The following is a 23378-nucleotide window of genomic DNA, read 5'->3' as shown; positions in this document are numbered from 1 at the left end:
AACTCATACAGTATTGCAATGGCAGGGCCTTGGCCAACACAAAAGAGATCAATGGGTAATAAATGGCCAATAAGTAACCTCTAATTGTAAACAAAGCAAACACATACAGTAATAGCACTGTTCCTCTTTTAGAGGTCAATGTCTGTCTGTCTGTCTGTCTATCTGTCTGTCTCTCTTGCGCTCTCACACACACACACACACACACACACACACACACACACACACACACACACACACACGCACACAAAAGAAAGTTCCTACATCACATGTATTAATGGCACTTTATTGAAAACGGTAGTATATCATTTTATCATTTAGTACATTTTTGTATATTTTACAGGGCAAACACACATAGCATCGCTATAACACTGCAAGGTTAAGGCTTTGTTCCTCATTGCTTTTACTGTATGTAAGACTCAATGTGCAATAAGGTTGAATGTAATGTAATGCTTGGACACTTAAGACAATCTTGTACCAATAATTGATGGCTTAAAATAGAATTGGTCATTTTCAAATTATTTAGTATAATTGTGGTAATCTCTACACTCTACACATGACTGTCAAAGTCCACTCACCACGACCCTTTAAATATGCAGTTGTCATGGCCATCCTAGTAAAGCTAAATAACAAATTACTCTCTCTCTCTCTTTCTCGCTGTATATCAACTTTCCCAATCCCAATTTAGTACATGGTTCAACAATAACGTACTGTAGCCACTAGCCTACCATAATATCTCAAAAGCTAAAGAACCCCCCAAAACACATCTCACCCAAAGGAAAGGGGTGCATGTGTTTGGTCCGACGTACGGGTGGGGTGCAGTCTTTCAGATACATTGGTACTTTGGCATTGCACTGGGCAATAACCTCAGCTTCAATCAGCATACCAAGGGTATTTACAAATATTGTAAACATGATAATGTTTCATGATGTATAGCCACCTGTAAACTAAAACACTGTCTGTCCAACCCCATCTTGTACTCACTCCTGTATCATAGCATTATTGAGCCAGTTCTTCTGTATGGTGCCATTTGTTCTTTCCCTACTGTATGCATACAGTCAGCTCTTAAAGATAACTCACTTAGCCAGAAAGCTCATCCCCTGATCCACAAAGAACACAAAATCATCAAGACCACCCACTCGACCACCACTACCTTCCGGTCATATAGGTACAGACTACTCGATCATGTGCTAAATACCTGTATTAGCATTAGCTTTGTTCCCACAGCCATACAAACTTGAAATAAGTTACCTCCCCTTAAGTTCTTATTTTATTAACTTTATTTCAGATTAATTGAGTACCACCAAATGGAGGCCTTCTTGGGTTTAAAATCACTTTAGCAGATCTTGATTCGAACTGTACTTTCCTTATTTGCAAAGCATTCAATCAATCAAGTTACAAGAAATCCAGTCTGTGCTGTGTAGTGTGAATCCATCTATTTGTCTCTACTTTGTGATGCCTCATGCCTGTAATTAAGTTTTCATGTAAATCATGTATTTTGTATAATTCTGTACAATTTGTTTGTGTATGCCACATCTACTGTAGAACAGAATTTCCTCCTTGAGGACAAATAAACTATCTAATCTAGACAATATTACTATGGGCCATGCACCTTTGAATTAGATGTCACAGTAAAATATTTCCACATGCTCCTGCAGAGGGTTTTAGACAATGACAGTGTTCACTGTTCAATCACCTTACTCAGACAAATATTTATACTTAGTGCAATTTAGTCAGCTAACAAGTAATATTTATTTGACTAATGAAACTAAATGAAACAAATATGCAAATTATATTGAGTTAAACATGGCTTTGAACAGCTCACATTAGCATGGACGGTATGAAATGATGCCAAGGAAAAGCTTACTAATAATCTCCATCGCTACCATTTAAAATTAAACTTTTAACCACAATAAAAGGGCTACCAGTGAGCCAACACTGCTTATATAAATAACATTAATATTTAACAGATTAGCTAGACCTATTTCAGGTCTGTTAATAAGGTAATATCCAGTCAATTCAGCTGTGAGAGAAAGTTAGCGTATCACATTAGTCTAAGTTAGTCTAATGATTAGACTAACTTTTTTAATTGATTGATAATTTAATAATTTATCAACCTACATGTATAGAGTGTCGCAGTCCCGTCCCCTTTCAGAACGACGAGGGCATTCATTTTTCCATAGACGTTTTTAAAAACGTATTTAAAACGTATTTAAAACGTATTTAAAACATATTTAAAAACTAGAAAGAAGAAAAACTAAAAAAAAAAGTGTTGCACATTGCCCTTTTTCCTTCTTTCTGATTAAAATGTTTTGTTTATTGTCACGATTTGTCATCATCCGAGTTGACTTTGTCCAAGGCTTAAAGGTCTTTAAATAAATACTTTCTGCAACATCTATGGGAAAATGAAATTCTCTTCCGGTGCCCTCGAAGGGGGCGGGACTACGATGCTCTACAGACCAGTCTATGATACAGACTCTGTCAAACACTACAAGGTTTACAACACATTTACCACTGACAAATATTCATTTGTGCTATGGTAAATCTACATAACTATTGCCAAGATTGGCCTCCTAACAACTTTTAAGCTAGCTTCAGTCAACTAAGAGCATTTTCATAATGTTAATAAATATTTCTGTGAGTTAATACTGAAGTATAACATTGTTAAATACTGCATTTCTTAAATAACAAAAAATAAGGAGAGGATATGATGTTATTGGATAATAACATCATATCCTGTGTTTGAAAAACAAACTGCAATATCCCACAAATCTGGGATAAACTCCTAAACCAAATATTTGTAGATTCTCCACTCCTACGTATACACATACAGTATACGATACAATTACATCTTTCTTGCATTGTTCAGAAATTTAGAAGCTTTAAATTGGTCGCATGAGGTCGGAGGCAGACATGTAGGCAGCAGCAGCAGCTGCAGTGATTTTCTTCTCAATGTGCTTTGTTGTCAGAAACACAAGTTTTACAGACAGTTACTTGACATTGTTATTGTCATGTTATGTTATGTCATACCTTCCCCCTCCCTGTGGCCTTTGCCGTGGCCTTTGCCATGACCATGCGTTCTGACACATTTTTGATGCGAACTCCTTTTTGAGACACCTTCACATGGATAAAGAGAGAAGCAGGGGACAGAGAGGAGCCGTCTGCCTTCAATAAGTGCACATGACGGTAACCTGAGGAAAGAGAGAAAATCACAAACATCTAAATGCTTCAATATATATATATTATTTTTTATATATTCTGCTTTTATTTGGATAGTACAGTTGAGATAGACCGGAAACATGGAAAGAGAGACAGGGATTGACAGGCAGCAGAGTTTGTCGGGCTCAGGAATCAAACCCGCGATTCTCCCTATCTTATGCTATATATATATATATATATATATATATGCAAGACTGTCACTCAAAAGTAATAGCAGGGGACTGTTTACCTGTCCGTAGGCTTGTGAGAGGTAGGGTGAACTGGCCCACAAAGTCATTCTTGGCAGTGTGGTCATGGTCCTCGACTACAAACCGCACCAGGGCCAGTTCAGGAACTTGCAGCTGGAAGCTTAGAGTGCAGTCCCACCGGGGATTAAAACCTATAGAGGGCATAAGAGAGCTATGATGGGAAAAAAGAAAGAAATACACACACACAACTAGCACTCAGCATGTATCAACGAAGTGTACTGGCTCTAGACTTTGGAATGACCTGCCTAAGGAAATCAGGCTAGCAAGTTCAGTGTTCTATTTTAAATTAATTCACAAAAGTTTTATAGACTTGCTTTTACTACTTGATGATTATAAGTTGTGTTTTTCTCTTTTTATGCTCTTATTATGCTTCATTGACTCTTGTATCCTCTTATGCCCTTCTATTGTTTCTCGCATATTTGTATTTTTGAGGGGCGCTAGCGCCTCCTATGTCCAGTTTTGTGGTGTTTGTCCTAACACAGACATGAAATGCCATTGATAATGAATGGCCAGTTTTGAGTTTGAAACACAAACATTGAAGACGATGGTGTGAGGACGCAAATTCTAATTGTATATTTTTATACAAACGAACATTCAGCAAAAATAGGAAATCTGATGTGGGATGTACCACAACGTATAGGGTTTAAGTGGTGCCATTGATTCAGAATTAGTTTTGAATCACAAGGCATAATGTTAATATAGTATGTGTAAAAGATTATGGCACTATAACCATAATGAAATGGTCAATTTACCATTGTTGTCAATACGGTGAGTTTTGTCTCTTGAATTATCAATCCCCACTCCATGAATTTCCACCCACACTTGTGGGTCCACAATGGAGCTGGCCTTGTCCATGTTGATTTTTGGCAGCTGCTGTGCAGATAATATCTGAAAGTAAAATCAATCAAGTCAGTCTCTAGTCAAACATGCGTAATACATTTTCCATAAGAAACTGGCATCCTAAACACAACAGCTGAGAAGTGGGCTACATGTCAAGCAGTTACATGGTTTCAATATTCTTAGTGAGTACAGTTGCTGCTCACCCGTATAGTCAGCTGAGTGGGGTTGTGTCCAGGACCTCCCCCTGTGATCTCTGGGTTAAAGTTGGAAGTTGGGCTGCAGAGGAAGCTTGGTTTGAGGATGTATCCACAGCGACCGTTTGGAAGGAAACGGCCCTGGTTCAGGTCCATTTGCTCCCCAGGCGTCTGAAAGTTCAGGGCCACTATACAGCACACGGGGGAATGGAAGAGAAAATGACAAAAACAATCATTTTCAACAAAAGAAATATTACATTTTAGCACAGTGATTCTCAAAGTTGGGGCCAGGGATCCCCAACGGTCGTTGACGGGGGTCCAGTTTATATAGCAGCATAACAAGTAAGACGCGCGAACGCGGGAAGCGAACGCAGCTCGTAAATTGCAATAACAACAATTAGAATAAATTACATACTTTTTAAAGGTTTTTTTTGTTCTCTTTTTTTTAAGATTTTTTTTAAGTTAAGTTTTTTTAAGTTAAGTTTTTTTAAGTTAAGTTTTTTTTTTAAGTTAAGTTGTTTGTGTGTGTGTGTGTGTGTGTGTGTGTGTGTGTGTGTGTGTGTGTGTGTGTGTGTGTGTGTATGCGTGCGTGTGTGTGTGTGTGTGTGTGTGTGTGTGCATGTGTGTGTGTGCATGTGTGTGATACAGCTGCGCCCTCTGGTGGCGGGCAGGTGGTGTTACAGCGTGACACACAGACAGACAGACAGACATGATCTGCTGGGTCTCATAGTTGCATGTGTGTGTGTTTTTGTGTGTGAATCAGTGTGATACAGCTGCGCCCTCTGGTGGCGGGCAGGTGGTGTTACAGCGTGACACACACACACACAGACAGACAGACAGACATGATCTGCTGGGTCTCATAGTAAATGCTCATTGCGTTCGCAAAAAGAGGAGGTGGGACCCTGCTGCTGGCATGAACTTGGTCCAGCCAATTAATTGTCTGGAAGAGTATAATAAATTATTTTTGTTTGTTTTACCATTGTAGACCTGTACATACACTGAATCTGTAAATATATTGAAGAATTGTGAATAATCTTGAAAACATTATGGGGGCTCCTTGACTTGAAGATGTTTGAGAACCACTGTTTTTAGCATTACTGTATGCGCCAATGAAAGAGTCAGTAGATGCGAGTGACATCAGTGTTAGTTGTCATAACATTAGTGTCAAGTATGTGATGTTTACTCTCAACAAGCGCCCAGGAGAATTACTGTAGTAGAATACGTGTTTACTGTTGTCTTTATCCTTTTGGGACACCCAGACAACCATACTGTAACTGTTTTGTTTTTAATTAATAAAGTGATAATGGCTGCTAGCTCTAGTGTCCCTACAGTACATATCTATACTGGAGTACTCACCCATCTGGCAGCCACCATTCCACATTTCCTGGGGGTCATAGTTGGAGGATTGAAGGCGCTGTCCAGCGGGGTAGATCCGGCTCAGCTGCCTGCTGTTGTGTCTGACAAACAGCTTTCCTGCAAAAATGAAGAATAAAACAAAAAAAAACTTAAAAATAAATGATGTAAGTGATGATGTGAATAAATGACTACATGAAAGTATGCAATGTTTTACCCAAACCAACCAGTGTTTTTCGGACAAACCTTCTTCAGGCACCGATGCCTGAAGAAGGTCTAATGACCCAAATGTTGCCTAAATAAAGGTGTCAAGTGTAGACGGTGTGGAGGTAATTTTCCTACTCTCATCTATGGTCATGAAGTGTGGGTCATGACCGAAAGAATAAGGTCGCGGATACAAGCGGCAGAAATTAGTTTTCTCAGACGGGTGGCTTGCATCTCCTTTAGAGATAGGGCGAGAAGTTCAGTCACACAAGAGAGACTCAGAGTAGAATCGCTGCTTCTTTGTTTGGAAAGGAGCCAGCTTAGGTGGTTCGGGCATCTGGTAAGGATGCCTATCGACTCAAGGCAAGCGTTTCCCTAGGGAGGTCCCCAGGCAGACCAAGGATCAGATGGAGGGATCATATCTCCAAAATGGTCCGGGAACGCCTCGGGATCCCCCAGATCCCCCAGATCCACAACCCGACTACGGATAAACGGTTGAAGATGGATGGATGGATGGATCTATATGTATGATCACTGCCTAGTGCCTACGCACCCAACCCAATGTTACAAATTTATAAAACACTTAAGGTCAAGATAATATTATTTCAAACCTTTACCTGAGTCTTTGATGTGTTTAAGGGCCTCATTTTCTGAGAAGGAGGACATGTCGCTTGGTGTTTTTTCAGATAATTTATCAAACCCACGGAAGGGGACACTCCTGCAGTACACCACCAATGCTGACAGCTCTTCACTCAGCTTAGAGCAGACCACCTATGTAGGGCAAACAACGCAATTAAGGTGTAGAGTCATAACACACAGAATCCAAATAATATCCCTGTGATCCTAGAATGATTGTGTACAGTAAGCGATGCTGTTGAAAGAAATTGAGTAGATAAGAGCTGAAGTGAGCAGTAGATTGATTTTAAACACCACTTTTCAAAACGTTGCATAGCACCAAATCATTCCATGTTCATAACATATTTATTCCAAATGTGTTTAGGTTTATATAGCTTTACTGACTGACAGCTATGAAATGAAATTGAACTGACTAAATGAACGAACCTTGGGAGCATCCTTCTTGGGTGTATTCTTATTGCTGCTTAGTAACTCGTCGTCAGAACTGGAGGAAAAGCTACAAGTACTGTTCGTTTTGCCTATCTGGCCCAGGTGAGGCGTTGCCTTCTTCCCTTTTACCAGAATACGGCCCCGCAACTCCTGCAAAAGAAGAGCCGCAAAGGAAACAAATTACTTCATTTAAGCGGTGTGGCACTGACTTGTCCACATGGAAGCCATGTAGAGCAGGAGTGTATGGTGGGTAGAGAAGGCCATGGGTCACGTGCTCTACCTCAGGAGAGGGCAGTTGGGTCAGTGGTTGGTCACTGAGGGGCTTGGTGAGCAGCTTGCTGCCCAGGATGGTGCACAGGTGTTTGGCCATGACAGCCTGCTGCTCTACAGAACAGTGGTTCTCCAAGGACAGAGTCAGAGGGTATGGAGAGGCCTGGGATGAGACATAACAAATCATTAAAGTGCAGGCAGACCACAAAATATAAACCGAGGAGCTCATTCTGTAACGCCACCATGTCAAAGTCACAATGCGCCTGGGCTGCATCAGAGAAGATAAAGGTTCCAGTAGTAAAGTCTGCAAGAGGGAACAAGTCAAGAATCTAGATCTGGAAGATCACTGTGCATAGTGTAAAAACCTTAGTTTTAATGCATTATTCTAAAAAAATAAAATAAAATAAAAAAGACCAATGGGAATAGTTGTTCTTTTTTACATATTTGTTTACTTTTTATATTTGTATGATTTTCTCACCTTAAAAGCATACTGGTTAATGGTTTCAATGACCTCTTTGAAAGGCACCTTGGACGTAAGAGTGCGCCCATGGTATATGACAGGCTCTCCTTTATCTCCATCCCAGCAGTCCAGTTCCACACAGCGACACCCCTGATTCAGAGCCCTGGCATCGTCAGAGACAGAAAGCAGTATTACTTACTGTAATCTATCAAAGCAGGGATATCACACTGCAGGATGTGGTTTCACCACAGTTAAAATCTCAATTCATAAAAATAGCTATTTTCTTCTTTTCTTTTTTTTAAGTCAATTCTCTTGAAATCTGCTCTAATTTCATCACAGTGACGTGGTGTGTGTTGTTGTCATTAATTAGGTTCACATCATGTATTTATCTCTGAATCTGAACCATTCAACCCAGCGTCCCTTTGGGCACGTCATAAAAAGGCATACAAGACATTTTAAAGGGGCATTCCACTCATTTTCAACATTTTACTATGTCATTAATATACCTTAGAGCTGTTGTGTGGAAATAATAAAAAAGTTCCCCCATTAACATTCACCATGTTAATGATTTTTTTCATAATTACAGTTCTAGGAAATACAAAATGGGGGGACTTTTTTATTATTTCCACAGCTCTAAGGTATATTAATGACATAGTAAAATGTTGAAAATGGGTGGGTTTCCCCTTGAAGAAATATTGTGTTGGGTGCTTTTAGATATTTTTAAATAGAGCTTAAGTAGTTCAAATATTGACCTGATGTAAGGCTCTGTGCTGCTGGCACTGGTGACTTGGTCCTTGGTAAGGTAGGTATTGTGAGAGGAGGAGATGAAGTAGTGCGCCATGGGTTGGGTCATATCTTGGTAGACGCGGGAGTGTTTGGGGTCCAACACATCATTTTCCAGAGACAGCATGTACATTGTGAAACCATTCTGGGTCATGAACTGGTTCTTCTGAGCTGCAATGTGTTACAGAGCATGTTCATTTTCATTACCTATTTTCGATGAAGGGAATCAAATCATGAACGACACTGGCAACAACATATATCGCAGACAGTGGATTTGTTTATATGTTTTTGAACTGCTGTAGACGAGAACCCGTGCAAGATAAGACATGGTAGACACACTTAATTCAAACACTTTTTTTTTTCTATAACAGGGATTAGACTAATCACAGTCTTGGGAAGTTAAGCTTTTAGTGAGTGTTTCTGGTGCGTGCTGTGGCTGCTTTAGTGTTTTTACCCCAGTCATTGAGCTCATAGGTGCGTATGAGGCTTAAGGCATGGTCCAATGACGGGTCCTCCCCTTGGTCTCCCAGGAAGTCACGGAGCTCAGCAGTGGAGAGGACACAGCCATTGCCGGAGTAATGTCTGAACACGGAGTCCAGCTCTGGCCGCCTCAAAAGCTCCCTGCAGAACTCCTCAATCTCTGTGGGGTGCAGCCGCCCGTCACACGAACGGTCACATTTCTAGGATACAGATGATAGCAATGAAAGATATTTATTTCGAAGATTGATGTAAAATGGAAGAATAGAGACACAGGGAGATGGTCTATTGCCCTTTTACTATGGTTGGACCTTGTGATCTGCTGTTGTTTTGTTCCCAGGGTAGAGAGCACCTATATATAATTTAAACCAACCCAAGCATAGTTACCGTACATAAAACAGATATCATACACTGCGGGCTGCAGCAGGGATCACATTGGAAGGGAACATGAAAGCAACAATTTAACAATAATGAAGGGCTGAGACATAATATACATAGCTGGTAATCCTCCAAAATAAAGTAATTAACTGTGTTTGAGAGGAAGGGTAGATCTTTGGAGGATTGGCTTAGTAACTGAACACTGATTCCACACCCCATGCAATCTTCATCACCCTAACAAGCAAAATATCACCACCCCCATGGATTTAAAGCCCGATTTATACTTAGTCACAATGGTGTCTTGCACAGAAAAGAGACAATCTACAAGCTCACGTGACGTCTCCATGACATGTTGTGAGATCTGCTATTTTCAATGCACGAGAAAGGTGTATGTATTTAAAGTATAAATCAGACTTAAGTCTTAACTCTCTCTTACACCCTAATACTCACCTGGTATTAAAGGTGCAGCAAGTTATATGTTTTTGGTAAAATAAATAAATAAAAAGAAATAAAAAAAAGAAGAAAAACTTTAGTTTTTTGTTTTTAAAAGAATTAAAGCTCTATATTGTGATAATAATCATTGCATCAATATTCTGATATTGTTCTATATTATAGAACTTAACATATATCACTTACAGCACCTTTAAACATATGCTGAACATGATTATGTACCCCTATAACCCCTACTGTATGTATCACAAGATTATGTACCACTATGTATCACAAGATTATGTACCACTATGTATCACAAGATTATGTACCGCTATGTATCACAAGATTATGTACCACTATGTATCACAAGATTATGTACCACTATGTATCACAGATGCAAAAGAACCCCTACATATTCATTTAAACCTGACCTTGAATAATGAGCGTGCATACTGCTCATTCAGTTCAATGTTGATCATTTGCAGCAGTCGTTGGACTTCATCATAGCTCATCTTCCCGTCCTGATTCTCATCCGCTCGTCTCAGGTAGCCACGGATCCAAGTGTCAAAGGTTAAGGAATAGAACATGACTACACACATAGCTATTGGCAGTATGTGGATTCACAGTGGGCTGTGGTCTACTTAAGTCATATTCATTTCACACTCATCTTTGTCTAATAACAATGAACCATGTCTATGACAGAGTTAATAGAACAGTGACACTTTTTAGTTAGGTGGCCCCATTACTTGACATTTGTGTATACTGTAGATAATGATCAGATTACATATCTCATACATTCTGGGCATGCCCTACTGCCCTAGCCTGGCTAATAAGCCAGACTCAAATCACACTGTCGTGTGGTATTTGAGTCTGGAGATGCTGTGTATGGATCTTGTTTCCCGGGGGGCGGGTTCAAACATTTTCTCTTTGACGCAATTGGTCAGAGCTACTGTCAGTCAAAGGTCTCAAGCATTGAACATCACTGTACCAAAGCCCGCCCATATTGCATACCGTGTCCCGATTGGCCACACCAGTTCTCTGGTGTAGGAAATGGGCGTACAATTGAGCCTCTCCAGACCGTAATCTGCCGGCAGGCACATTTTTTTTTTGCCAACGGCTGATTCGGTCTGGCTTATTAGCCAGGCTACTACTGCCCTACTGATCCATGAAAAAAAAGTCAACAGAAGATCTAAGGAGGAGATCAATTCTGTAGACTCTACACTGTAGAGTATGTCTACTCTCGCGTCACCAACAACTGAGTAGTGGGTACCAGGGATTATAATTGACAAGGATATTCAGACTATATTTAGACGGTATTTTCTTGCAAGTCATTACTGCACATGGTAACTATGGACGTGGGATTGTACGTGTGACAAGTGTTGCAACATGGGCATTGGAGCGAAGAGGATATTGATCCAGTTTCTCCTTCTGGCTCATGTTGGCCACACGTTCCTTCAAGGTACGGATTCCTCTGACCCAGTGACGAGCTTCGTCCTCGCTGGAGCACTGCAGGTCCAAGCTCTTCCGGGCACCTCGGAACACCACCGTGAAGCACTGGCTCTCCGGTATGGATCCGACCAGCTTCCGTAGAGCCTCCGACTGGCATCCCTCACGCACACACTCCACCTCCGCCACTGAGACTGGGGGAGGGAGAGATAGTCGATGTCAATGTAGATAGGTACAACAGGGACAAATAAACACACAGCAGGAGAGAGGCAGTTATAAGTGTGTCACTGTTGCTGAGTAAACAGAGCTTTGGCTGGACACCATGGAAATCAATGGAGATCTGTCGTAACTAAAAGGCAGGGGGTCAAGTGTTTTCTGGAACCATAAAGTCTCTGTTGAAGGATGGCATGGCAGTGCCGAGCACAAGTACACACATGGTACATAAAATATGACCTGCATAGGCCTGAGCAATGAGAAATGTGCCTGATATACATGCCACGCAGCAGGATAATTTTAACCTGCAACTCTATATGACACTGGATGTTTGGTTGAAAGCCATGCTCTCTCTCTCTCTCTCTCTGCAGAGCAGAAGAATTATAGCACCACCTCATGGGCCAATTTGCACAACATTTTATACACCACTATGAGTGTTACTTTATTTAGTATTTAACTCAGCAGAGAATGTACAAATGTACGACATCCATAATGTCTCAGACTTTAACACTGAGGATTTTATTGTGTACTGTAACTGTGTGATCCCATCACAAAAAAAAAACGTCATTCAGTGTGGAGGAGTTTGTTTATCTCTGAAGACACTGTATAGTTCAGGCGTTGCACAAACGGGCAATACAGCAGTGTCTCTCCAGACAATTGTCTCATTCTCTTGCTGGAGGCTATGAAAGCCCTTGCCATCCACCTCCTCAAAATTGCTGATACATTCCTTCGCCTTGGTTGTCTCGACTACGACATTAACATGTATGTGTGAGTGTGTGAGTGTGTGTGTATGTGTGTGTGTGTGTGTGTGTGTGTGTGTGCGTGCCTGCGTGCGTGCGTGCGTGCGTGCGTGCGTGCGTGCGTGCGTGCGTGCGTGCCACGTGTTGACTGTCGACTGACAGCCAAACTTTCAAGTGCTGCATTCCATGTCACGTCCCTCAGTGTAGATCAGGGCACAATAGTGAACTACTCTGCCAGGTGCCAGAACCCACATTCCCACTGGTCCTGCAGGACTGCCTTAAACAGAGCATAGTGGCACCAGGCCAAACTCCAAACTATCTACATGCATGCACGCACACGCACGCACGCAAGCACGCACGCACGCACGCAAGCACGCACGCACGCACGCACGCACGCACGCACGCACGCACGCACACTGTACACAGAATTGTACATGTATATGTAAAATCTGCTGGCATCCAGGCATTCATATTTTGGGCATGCCTTCATAGTACAAAATATATACAAACACAGGTCTCCACCAAGCCAGGTCAGGTTGTGGCCTCCTGGTGGCGCTATAATAGGCCAATGTGAAAAGGGTGCCATTTCTTCAGACGCCTTTGATGGCAATTGGATGATTTGAGGCATTTTGTTCCAAAAATGTGTTTTGCAAAAATCAACCTGTTGGTGGCGCTATAACAGGCCAATGTGAAAAGGGTGGGATATATTCCTCAGCCTAGTAAGAAAATGTGTGAAAGATTTCACGTAAATTGCACGCTGCGTTCATGATTTGAGGCTTTTGTTCAAAACGGGGCAATCTTGCAAACTGTGAAAGCCAATTATAGCCAATTAGGATGGAATATGAAATATCGGACAGATCCGACTTGAGCACATGACCATAGAGATACTGTGTAACGATTTGTGAGATTTTTGGACAGAATCTGGAGGAGTAATATAAAAAAATGTGTTTTACAAAAGTCGGCATCCTAGTGGCGCTATAAAAGGCAGCTGCGGAAAATGCAGGTCAAAGGTTTGTCCTTGGCCTCTAGGGAGTGTGCATGCAACGTTTCACGCAGATCGGTGCAGTTTTAGGTAAAAAATGTGAAAAGCTGCCTCATGGTGGCGCTATAACAGGCCGTTCTGGAAAATGTGGGGCAGAGGTTCATCGTTGGCATCCAGGGAGTGTGTGTGCAAAGTTTGGCATCGACTGGGTTAACGGTGCCGGAGATTAGCTGGTAACGGACGGACGGAAGGACGGACACACGGACGGACGGAGTGCAAAACATACTCTCTCCCCATGCCTTCGGCCTGGTGGAGACAAAAATACGAAAATAGCTGAACTACAAGATCACAACTACCTCGGGATGTGACGTGTTGTGAGCTTGTAGATTGGCTATAGATTAGCTGTTTCCCGTGCGAGTAGTACCACAAAGTGACAAAGTGGTCAACTGAGACTGAGAGTGTGCGTCAAATGTTTTCACTCTCAATTAGATGAACACAGAGGGTTTTACTGTGTATGCAACTATATGCATCCACACATATGCAGACTATGCACACACACAAATGTGCATAAGCATATGCACACAAATATATACAGTGCATAGTGCATATACACACAATCTTGCATGCATTGGACAGAATGGACAACCAAGTAACCTCTATAACGTGATTATGTTGTCTAATATGTGATATACGTATAGTGGTCACTCTGTCCCGGCCCTGTGAGTTGTCAACATTGTACGGTGTCACTGTGCACTTCTGAGTGTTACAACACACCACAACGCCGCCGCTCTCCCTATTTATGGCACAGTGCGTTCACGGCTGCATTTACCACCCACTAACCCTCAATGACCGACTGCCCTCTCACCCCATGCAACGCAATACCCATCCCCCGAGAGCCGTGGGTTAAAGGTGTACACAGTGAAACACTCTGTGATTTTACTGTGTAGCACGACACACATTCCTTGATCAGCAATAGCAATGCTGCCAAGAAGATTACATGGATGTAGCAGAGGTGCCATGCACAGGGAACTATTCAAAGAGACAAGAGGGCAGGAGATACTGAGAGAGGGAACCTAGGGAGGGGGAGAGAGAGAGAGAGAGAGAGAGGGAGGGAGGGAGAGAGAGAGGGAGAGAGAGAGGGAGAGAGAGAGAGAGAGAGGAAGCGAGAGAGAGGAAGCGAGAGAGAGAGAGAGAGAGAGAGGGGAAGGGAGAGAGAGACAGATATACTATATAGACTAGTCCTTACCCGTTCTGATATATTTTAACTTGTATAATATATTTGTGTGTGTTTTTGTAATGAATAAAAACAGCAGTATAACATGAAGTCATGAAAGTATTCTTACAAATGCATGGTAGGGAAACGTTTTCATGGAAAGGACCGCAACATTTACACTTATTTGCCCACAGACCCCTATTTGAAAAGTATCAAGGACCCCCAGTTTGACATGCACCACACACACACACACACTACTACTTTCGCTTCACACACACACAAAGCGAAAGTAGTTTGGAAAGTTTACGTGGGCTGTTGATGTCGGAAGTGGTGGAAGTCAACATGTGAAAGCAGCAGTGGATCCAGCGTGATGCAGCAACATAAGATAAGCAAGGGGTGTCAGCGTGTGTGTGTGTGCAGGTAGGCAGTCTGAGCGGTGGGCCAGGTGCAGTATTGTATAGGCCACTGTTTGTTGTGTTGCGGTGGGAGCAGAGGAAGCTTGACAGTGTGGTAACACAGAGAACAGGTGTCGCTAGGGGGCGGAGGTGTGAGAGTTTTTCCAATTTTAATGCACTAATAAAATAATTATTAATTTATAATTTGTTAAATGGGAAAAAGTGCTTAAGACCTCCATATTATTATGGTCAATGCCTGTGTGAAAAGTGGGAGTGATTGGTGCAGGCAGTGAGGAGCTACGGCAGTGTTTCTGACACACATTCAGACATTTGGTTAATTATAGTATGATGAAACCAGAAAGATCATGTGAATGTCTGGTGGTGTCTGATGTCTGATGTGTGCTGCGATGTGCGGCAAAACCTCATTCCCACCTTGAAACTGACATTTAGAACCAACAACTAGTTTAATTGAATAATCGAGAAGCAAGGTTGTTTTTGTTTTTTCATATAGCAATGAATTGACTCAAACACATTATAATTGATTTTGTTAAAACTAAGCAACTAGATTGACTTAACCCATACATTAAAATAATTGTGTGCACACACACACACACACACACACACACACACACACACACACACACACACACACACACACACACACACACACACACACACACACACACACACACACACACACACACACACACAGTATGCACGCATGCACACTTATCACAAGACTGAGTTGTGAAATGGCTCCGCTGGTCAGCTGATTTAGCAAAACATAAAGTAAAAATCGTATTTTGCAGGAGGAGAAAAGGGGAGGTGTAAAAGGTCAAAACCCAACAATAATAACTATGTTCCCACACGTTAATGAGCCAATATATGGAGGATTACAGACAGACATCATGTGACATCATTAGGGAGCTGCTGTGACTGTGGACTTCCCTTTCTGATCTATCCTTTCCACTTTACAGAGATTGTGTCAGGGATAAGGCATGGCGCATACTGTACATTCTACCTGACTATGACTAATCACACTTACAGTAAAGAATCTGACAGTAAAGAATCTGTCTCTCACATGTTCCTCAGACCTGAAGCTAACCCTGTAATATATTCAGATATATTACAAATGATCAACTATAGTTACTTTCTAATTAATTTTTTTCACACACACACACACACACACACACACACACACACACACACACACACACACACACACACACACACACACACACACACACACACACACACACACACACACACACACACACACACACACACACACACACACACACACACACACACTTCAGCAGGTTTCACTTGCTGAAGAGGGTTTCTCCTTGCAACAATCCCTAAGTCAACACAGCAAACAATGAGTGCACTGCACTTGAATAGACTAAAATAGGGAGTGTTGCTGGTGGAGTATTTCTATAGAGTTCTTCTATATTAGCCTACTTTCCCTTCGGGCGTACTAACTGTACATCTTTCATCTTGAAAAGTACACAACATGACCACCCTCGTTTAGGGCAAGGTGTTGTCGCCGTCGTTTCCTTCCCTAAAACTCACTCACTCAAAATATGATCCCAAAACAAACATCTTGGTCCACGCCTTTCCTCTCCCCCTTTCTTGGCCTCGCTCCTGTCTGTCCACCTACTACGACCCCTCCTTGCTCCTGTCTGTCCACCTACTACGACCCCTCCTTGCTCCAGCCAGGGCTACTCACAGGTCTGCTGGTCTTTGGCCTTGCGGGTGTACTTGGTAGATTCACACCACACTGTGACCCCGTCATCGAGCAGCTTCAGGGCCCGGCTCTTCTGCCACCTGGAGCGTATCTTCATCATGTAGGAGCCCTTCATCATCGTATGTATGTCCTCATTATCCACCACCCCTGGAACGTACACAAACACACACACACACACACACACACACACACACACACACACACACACACACACACACACACACACACACACACACACACACACACACACATGCAAGAGGTCATAAGATAAGACAGGATAAGATTAACCATTATCGATCCCCGCAAGGGAAATTCATGTGTCATATCATAGCAGGAACAGTAGTAAGCTGTAACCCAAGATTAGAGAGATAATAAAGATCAAAATGAAAATAAAATAAAGTAAAATAATTTGATTTAACTATTTAACTATAAAATAATTTGATTTAACTATTTAACTATGACAATTTATTAAAAAATATTTAAAAACATAATAATCACACCCATGTGAAGTGAGGGGCGCTCTTATCATCGTACATCATCCAGTGATGTAAATTAGTTTTCACTGTAATGGGTCCCGGGACCCAGGGGTGGTCTTTTAGATGGGTCCCATGGACATTTTATGAGTCCCGCTTCAACTACGTTAGAAGTCATATTTCATTATTTTGTAATTTTTACAAATTGCAGCATTTACCTCCATTTCATCTAGTATGGTTATAAAATGGTTATATTCATGTATAAAATATATCTGAGAGAAATAAACACAATTCTAAATATTCTAAAAGAGTTATGCAAACAACAGTGCAAAGTATATGCAAACATAAAGTAAATTAAATAGCACCAAATTACAGTACAGTGCTGAGTACTGACACTCTCGTCTAAGTCTCAAGTAATGTGAGATTTAGCCTTCTAAATCCTGACCTACCTTTTCTGATTATATTCTACATACTGTAGCAACAACAAACCAAAAGGTGTTCCCGCATTGAAAGGTATAGTTACATATAGGGGTTCCCTGTCTAAATGGGTTAACATATACTTATTTATTGCTATATCAATAAATATAAGTATAAATGTACAATCTATTCTATATGAATGTATATGTAGCAGTTATCAGAGCCTGATAAATGTACAGTGACAACCAATCTTCACTGGACAATGTATGTACAGACTATCAACAGTGAATATAATGAATATTTACAGTATCAACAATTCATATTTAAGTGAATATATATAAATCTCACAACTGTTTGCGGTTGTTAAGTATAAGTCCTCCCAATAGTCCATGTGGAGATGTGCCAGTCGAGTAGGCTACAGTAGGAGTCAGTAGCTAATCCCAGAGCACAGAACAGACTGTGCAGTTCTTCAGGTCCATGTGTCATTTGCGTCATGAAATTTCCCGTTGTGGTTCAGTGATAATTTAAGGGCTTGATACTCTATACACTATTTCACTACAACATAACACAATGCTTATATGACTCAATGACTTTGACTATTTAAAGCTTGACAATACATGCATGTATGTATGTACAGTATGTATGTATGTATGTATGTATGTTTAGCCAGCGCGCGCGCGCGCGCGCACGCACGCACGCACGCACGCACGCACGCACGCACGCACGCACGCACGCACGCACGCACGCACGCACGCACGCACGCACGCACGCACACACACACACACACACACACACACACACACACACACACACACACACACACACACACACACACACACACACACACACACACACACATCCTATGGAAATAACGATATGATGGGAACTATACATGAAATGAGTTTCACACACTTTTTTATTTCTGTAAATCTGTGATGTAACAAACACTAAGTTGGAAAATTAACTTTTAAATTAAATTATATTTCTAGTGCGTTGATAATACATTTCCTTCACAAGAATGGATTTTAAAGCATAATGCCAAGACAACTGTGTGTGCATAGCTGATCCCTCTGAAGGCCTTGGTCTGCAATGTTATGGTTACCTAATCTAATGGACACAAAGTGAATGTTTACATGCACATTTCTTGGTCCAGTGTGCAAATAGAAGCAAACTAGAAAAGTAGGTCCTTAGCCACCCATTGGTGTGAACTAAACAGTTTTGTGTCTAGAAACCTCCTCCCTTTAAATTGAGAAAACTGTATTTAGTACTTACAGACTAAACTGCAATAAAAATGTAATTTACTTGCGATTCATCTAAATGGATTTGACTCACTGGTGGATTTCATTTTCTTAATAGAAAGATCATTATTTACTTTATAATTTAACATGGTGTTATTATCTGTTATTCTAATATTTGTTGCTAATATATTGATAAAATATTGTTAAAATATAACCAGCTTGTGAGCTTAAGCACATCAGCTATTTTGCCATGCAACATCGTCATACAAGTTGATACGACTAAGTATAAATTAATTAGGCTTGATTCGTCATAGTGCCAAATTGCCACGGCCACATATTTTACCAAGTTCCAAGCTACAGGACAAGCTGTTCAACGCCCCTCCCCCTCAAGTAGAAACAAACTGGGAGCAGCCATGTATTTTATTTCTCTCCTTCATCCCAGGGTGAAAAACAAAAGATTTCCCCCCTTCAGCCCTCCACCAAAACAACCCTGTTTTCCACACGGTCACCAAGCTGTGTAACAAGACATTCCCACAGGCAGAGAGCACAAGGACCTCATTAACAGCAGGTCAGTGACCATGCTGCTCAAACTGCCTAACTGGCACTGCCTCTCTGTTTGAACCCACCGCTTATTTTATCATCACGTCCCTAACCTCAACTTTTCTTTTCTCTATCTGTCTACAGTCTACTTTACACTGTTTCTCTGCCAAATGCAGCAGGTTTGGAGCAACTGAAATAACGATTGCCCAAAATCACTGCCAATGCACTGTTCCAGAAACATTTCACCTTGACAACACCACGTACCAAAAGAAATGCTGTGTGCCTGACTGCCTGTGTCTGTTTAGGCTTCTTTCTTTACAGTTCTGTAATTAAGTACGTATAAGAAGAATGGGAATTATTCTTAAAGCCCAAGAGCTGAGCCTCATTTTCTCTTTTTCCCCCACAGTGAGCTGCAACGAATCTTGTTGACACACACTTAACCAGATAGTCAAAGCATTGCATAGTGAGCTATAGCAACCATGCTGAGGAATGCAACAGTAGGCTCTTGTGGTGAGAAAAGAGTGGAAAAGATTAGAACAAATTATTAAAAATTAAATAACTTACAGAGGTGGTGAAATGCTTTTTGAGGGCAATAACTAATATAGTGAGAAATTCCGATACAGCTGGCCTGGGCAAGCAAGAATAGAACATACAGAGATCAAGTGAGAAGACACATACGGTGGGAACTTAAAAGCAATAAACATTTAAGATCGGTCCCATGTGGTATATTTCTACAAGAATATATCAACACTGAGACCAGCAGGGATGCCCTCACCCTGTATCACAAAGAAGATCGAAACAATCTTGACCTACTGTAACTCTGCTTGCATGTTTGCTAGACACTGAGGCCTACATGCCAACATCTCATGGGGTATGGTTCATGTTTCGCTCAACATACCCACTACCATGAGAGCAAGCATGTGTCGATTCTACACTTATAAAGATAGAGAGTTGTTGTAGACATGATATGGGGGACTGAACAGTTTAATTTGCCCTCTGTGCTCTGTCATGCCCAAATGAGATGTCCTCAGCACGTGGTTTAATTTACTCACAGCTTAATTCATTTACAGCCTAATTTGTCACATGACCAGGTGGCTCGCTTAAGTTTTGTTCCCCTGGGTTAGCCTGTGGAAAAAATACTATTCAAAATAATTTTGTGTATATCCAAAGAAAATAAAAACATTTGGGCAGGTGCTGAAGAGAATGCAAAACATCCAAAATAAACGAATCAATGGCAACGCAGGCCCTCCTCGGTCACTCACTCTTATAGGTGGTGTATTTAAAAATTATGAAGGCAGAGTGCAAACTGTTTATTCATTTCTTTTGGATAATCAAAAGTGTATTTTGAAATTCAAAAATTGGGATTTGGACTGTACATAATATTTGGGAATACAATGCAGTCTATCTGTATCAAGTAGCATTGGCCAGATTAAATTTAAGAACCGCTTCTTGGTCCCCCTATGAATGTTGCATTATTCATGCACTCAATAATCAATATGATGTGATTATAAACACAGTTTGCATGCATATAAACACTGGTTTTACAGGAAATGTCAGTGTAGAGTCAACTGACAATGGTTATTAATGAATGAAAGAATTATATACATGTACACGATGTATATATGACTATTATACAAGTACACATACACTACCCAAATCAACCCAAACTTTAACCTCCATTGTGGAGGTAAACGAAGTAAACAAATTAATTAAAGCACAATTGTGCCTTGAGATTTTGATATCGAAGTGCTTTATGTAAACGCATTTCCAAACACAGAGGAAAATTCTATACCCTAAAAGAAATATGCTAACCACTTTCAACCTGGCATCCCTGTTTTGGGAATGTATAGGTGAAAAATAGTATTATTATTTTATTTTATTTTTTAAATAATAGCTAAAATATAAATGTATAGCCTTGTGTGAGATTGCCTTGTAGATTGGCTCATTTTCGATTTTTGGGAAAGTATGAAATAATGCTTAACAACATTTGGTATTAGTCAATATAAAGAAACGTTTACAGAGTGATAACATGTGTTATACAGAGGTTATTCTGCACAGGTGTGACTTGAGAGTTTGACATGCCCTTGTGTGTGTGTTTTTGACAAAAAAGGTTTGAAATTGGCATAAAGGGAAGTAAAATCTATGTCTCCTTCTGGGTAATAGTGTCTGCTAAATTACTTAAATTGTAAACAAGTAATAAGCTAGCAAAAGAGATGATAATTATTTTTTCCTTTGTCTGATGACTGAATAAAACACTGTACACATTGTGAAATACTGAGTTAAACCGTGAAACACAGAGAACCAGTAAAAAAAATAATTATAGGGTGTGGCACGGGGGAGGGTGGGATGGGGTCGGCATGTTTTTAGTGCCTGGTGCCATGTTTTTATTTTCTTGATGGTCAGTATGAACCACATCAAAATGTTATATTTCCAACTGATTTTGACTGTTTTCTCCTTCTGAAATATTTTCTTTCACATCAGGATGTAATGATCTGATGACGCAAGAGCAATAACCCACCTATCTCCCAGACTCCCTCCCCAGTCAGAGTTTAGAGTTTGAATTAATTTAGAATTATGTGCAGGATGAAATTTGCATAAAGATTTGAGGAAACTTAATTTAGTTGACTTTTATTTTTTAAACCAAAAATCATCTCTCTCATACTTATGCCAGTGTGCCAGTGATCACCCTCCCCTGTGCCAATGTTGGCCCCCGTGCCTAAGGTTGCCTATGAGGTTTTTATTTTATCTGTATATCTTTGTGTCGCCGACACTTACGTAATTGTGGTCTGACCTAATGGCCTTTTTTTATATAATCCTAACATAAATATAACATTACTACATCTGAAAACTGATTCATAATCTGTGACTTTAATGCTACCTATACTCACCCCTGGGCTTGCTTTACCTAAAAAAATGTTTTGGGTTTTTTTGAAGAAAAAAAGAGAATAGGTACTCAGGGAGTTACACCTTAAAATAATGTTGATGTTTGAGGATGTACTGTTAATGCCATTCCCAAATAACTGATTGTAAACTAAAGATGTTTCAGACTTTAGGCTCAATGAGTCAGTATTGCAATGAACTTGACTGGTAGCTCTTTAAAAAAGAAAAAGGACATGTGTGATCTGGAACGCACTGCTACTCAAAGTGGGGTCTGGGCTCGGGTGAGGGAGGAGTTGTTCCGATACCAGTATCGGAAAAGCTGCCAATACTGGCTAAAATGCTGGTATCGGTATAGACTATAGACTCTATAGTCTATACCGATACCAGCATTTACATTTTCAAATACATGTCAATTTGGGGGCCCTTGCCATGAGAACCACTGCTTTAATCACAATGGGATTTTCCATGATATGATCTTATAAATGATTAATATTGCCAATTAATGGGCTGTATTTGTTGCAATTTTCAGCACTTTACCTACTTGTTTTATACTGTATGTTAAAGGTTAAATATTGCACTAAACTAACTTTACATTTCTAACGTTCATATGGGCTTGAAATGACATGAGCTGCTGTTGAGGACGAGGCGGCATGGTCCAGTTATTAACAGTTTATAACTTTAGTAGTGATATATAACCTTGGACTCCCTGGTAAATCAAATACACAGTGTCCCCTCCTAGAACCTGAGGTCTATGGCGACGCACATATTGAACCATTTGCGCTTATCTGACTTTTGGTAAACAAGGAGGACTATCTCCAACCTCTCAAATATATCGGTCTCATGCAACACACTGCTGTTTTAGTGTAGCCATGAGTGTTTTGTAAATCTGAGTATACTGTACTACAGGTGTTATGAACTAAAACAAAACATTGTTATGAACAATAATTTGAAGTCACACACCGAGAGAGAGAGAGAGAGAGAGAGAGAGAGAGAGAGAGAGAGAGAGAGAGAGAGAGACTTGACACATATTGTGGTTCAGTTTTCCAGACATCTCCGAGGACATTCTGGAGACTGGCAGCTGCTGTGTGTGTGTGTGTGTGTGTGTGTGTGTGTGTTTGTGTGTGTTCAGCAATTCTCTATTTTAAGCGAGGCGCAGAGTAAAACCCTGAGTGTT

At 40.8% G+C, this 23378-nt stretch overlaps 1 protein-coding gene across 2 annotated transcripts in view; it reads right to left on the bottom strand.

Moving 5' to 3' along the window:
* Nucleotides 1-280: 280 nt before the first annotated feature.
* LOC306936695 (1-phosphatidylinositol 4,5-bisphosphate phosphodiesterase delta-3-A-like) overlaps nt 281-23378 on the bottom strand; it is a 29486-nt gene continuing 6388 nt past the window's right edge. For both annotated transcript variants that reach the window (XM_079520302.1, XM_079520301.1), the window contains exons 2-15: nt 16639-16803; nt 11332-11560; nt 10352-10481; nt 9088-9313; nt 8603-8804; nt 7869-8013; nt 7401-7553; nt 7118-7270; nt 6673-6826; nt 5855-5971; nt 4508-4686; nt 4217-4352; nt 3446-3595; nt 281-3188 (exon numbers count right to left, since the gene is read on the bottom strand). In XM_079520302.1, coding sequence (XP_079376428.1) covers nt 3022-3188; nt 3446-3595; nt 4217-4352; nt 4508-4686; nt 5855-5971; nt 6673-6826; nt 7118-7270; nt 7401-7553; nt 7869-8013; nt 8603-8804; nt 9088-9313; nt 10352-10481; nt 11332-11560; nt 16639-16774 — 2277 coding nt within the window. In that variant the 5' untranslated portion in view covers nt 16775-16803 and the 3' untranslated portion in view covers nt 281-3021. The remainder of the gene's footprint in view (nt 3189-3445; nt 3596-4216; nt 4353-4507; nt 4687-5854; nt 5972-6672; nt 6827-7117; nt 7271-7400; nt 7554-7868; nt 8014-8602; nt 8805-9087; nt 9314-10351; nt 10482-11331; nt 11561-16638; nt 16804-23378) is intronic.

This window comes from Electrona antarctica, assembly GCF_951216825.1.
Source record: "Electrona antarctica genome assembly, chromosome: 14".
Lineage (NCBI taxonomy): Eukaryota > Metazoa > Chordata > Actinopteri > Myctophiformes > Myctophidae > Electrona > Electrona antarctica.
This window is presented reverse-complemented; position numbering and strand designations above follow the sequence as displayed.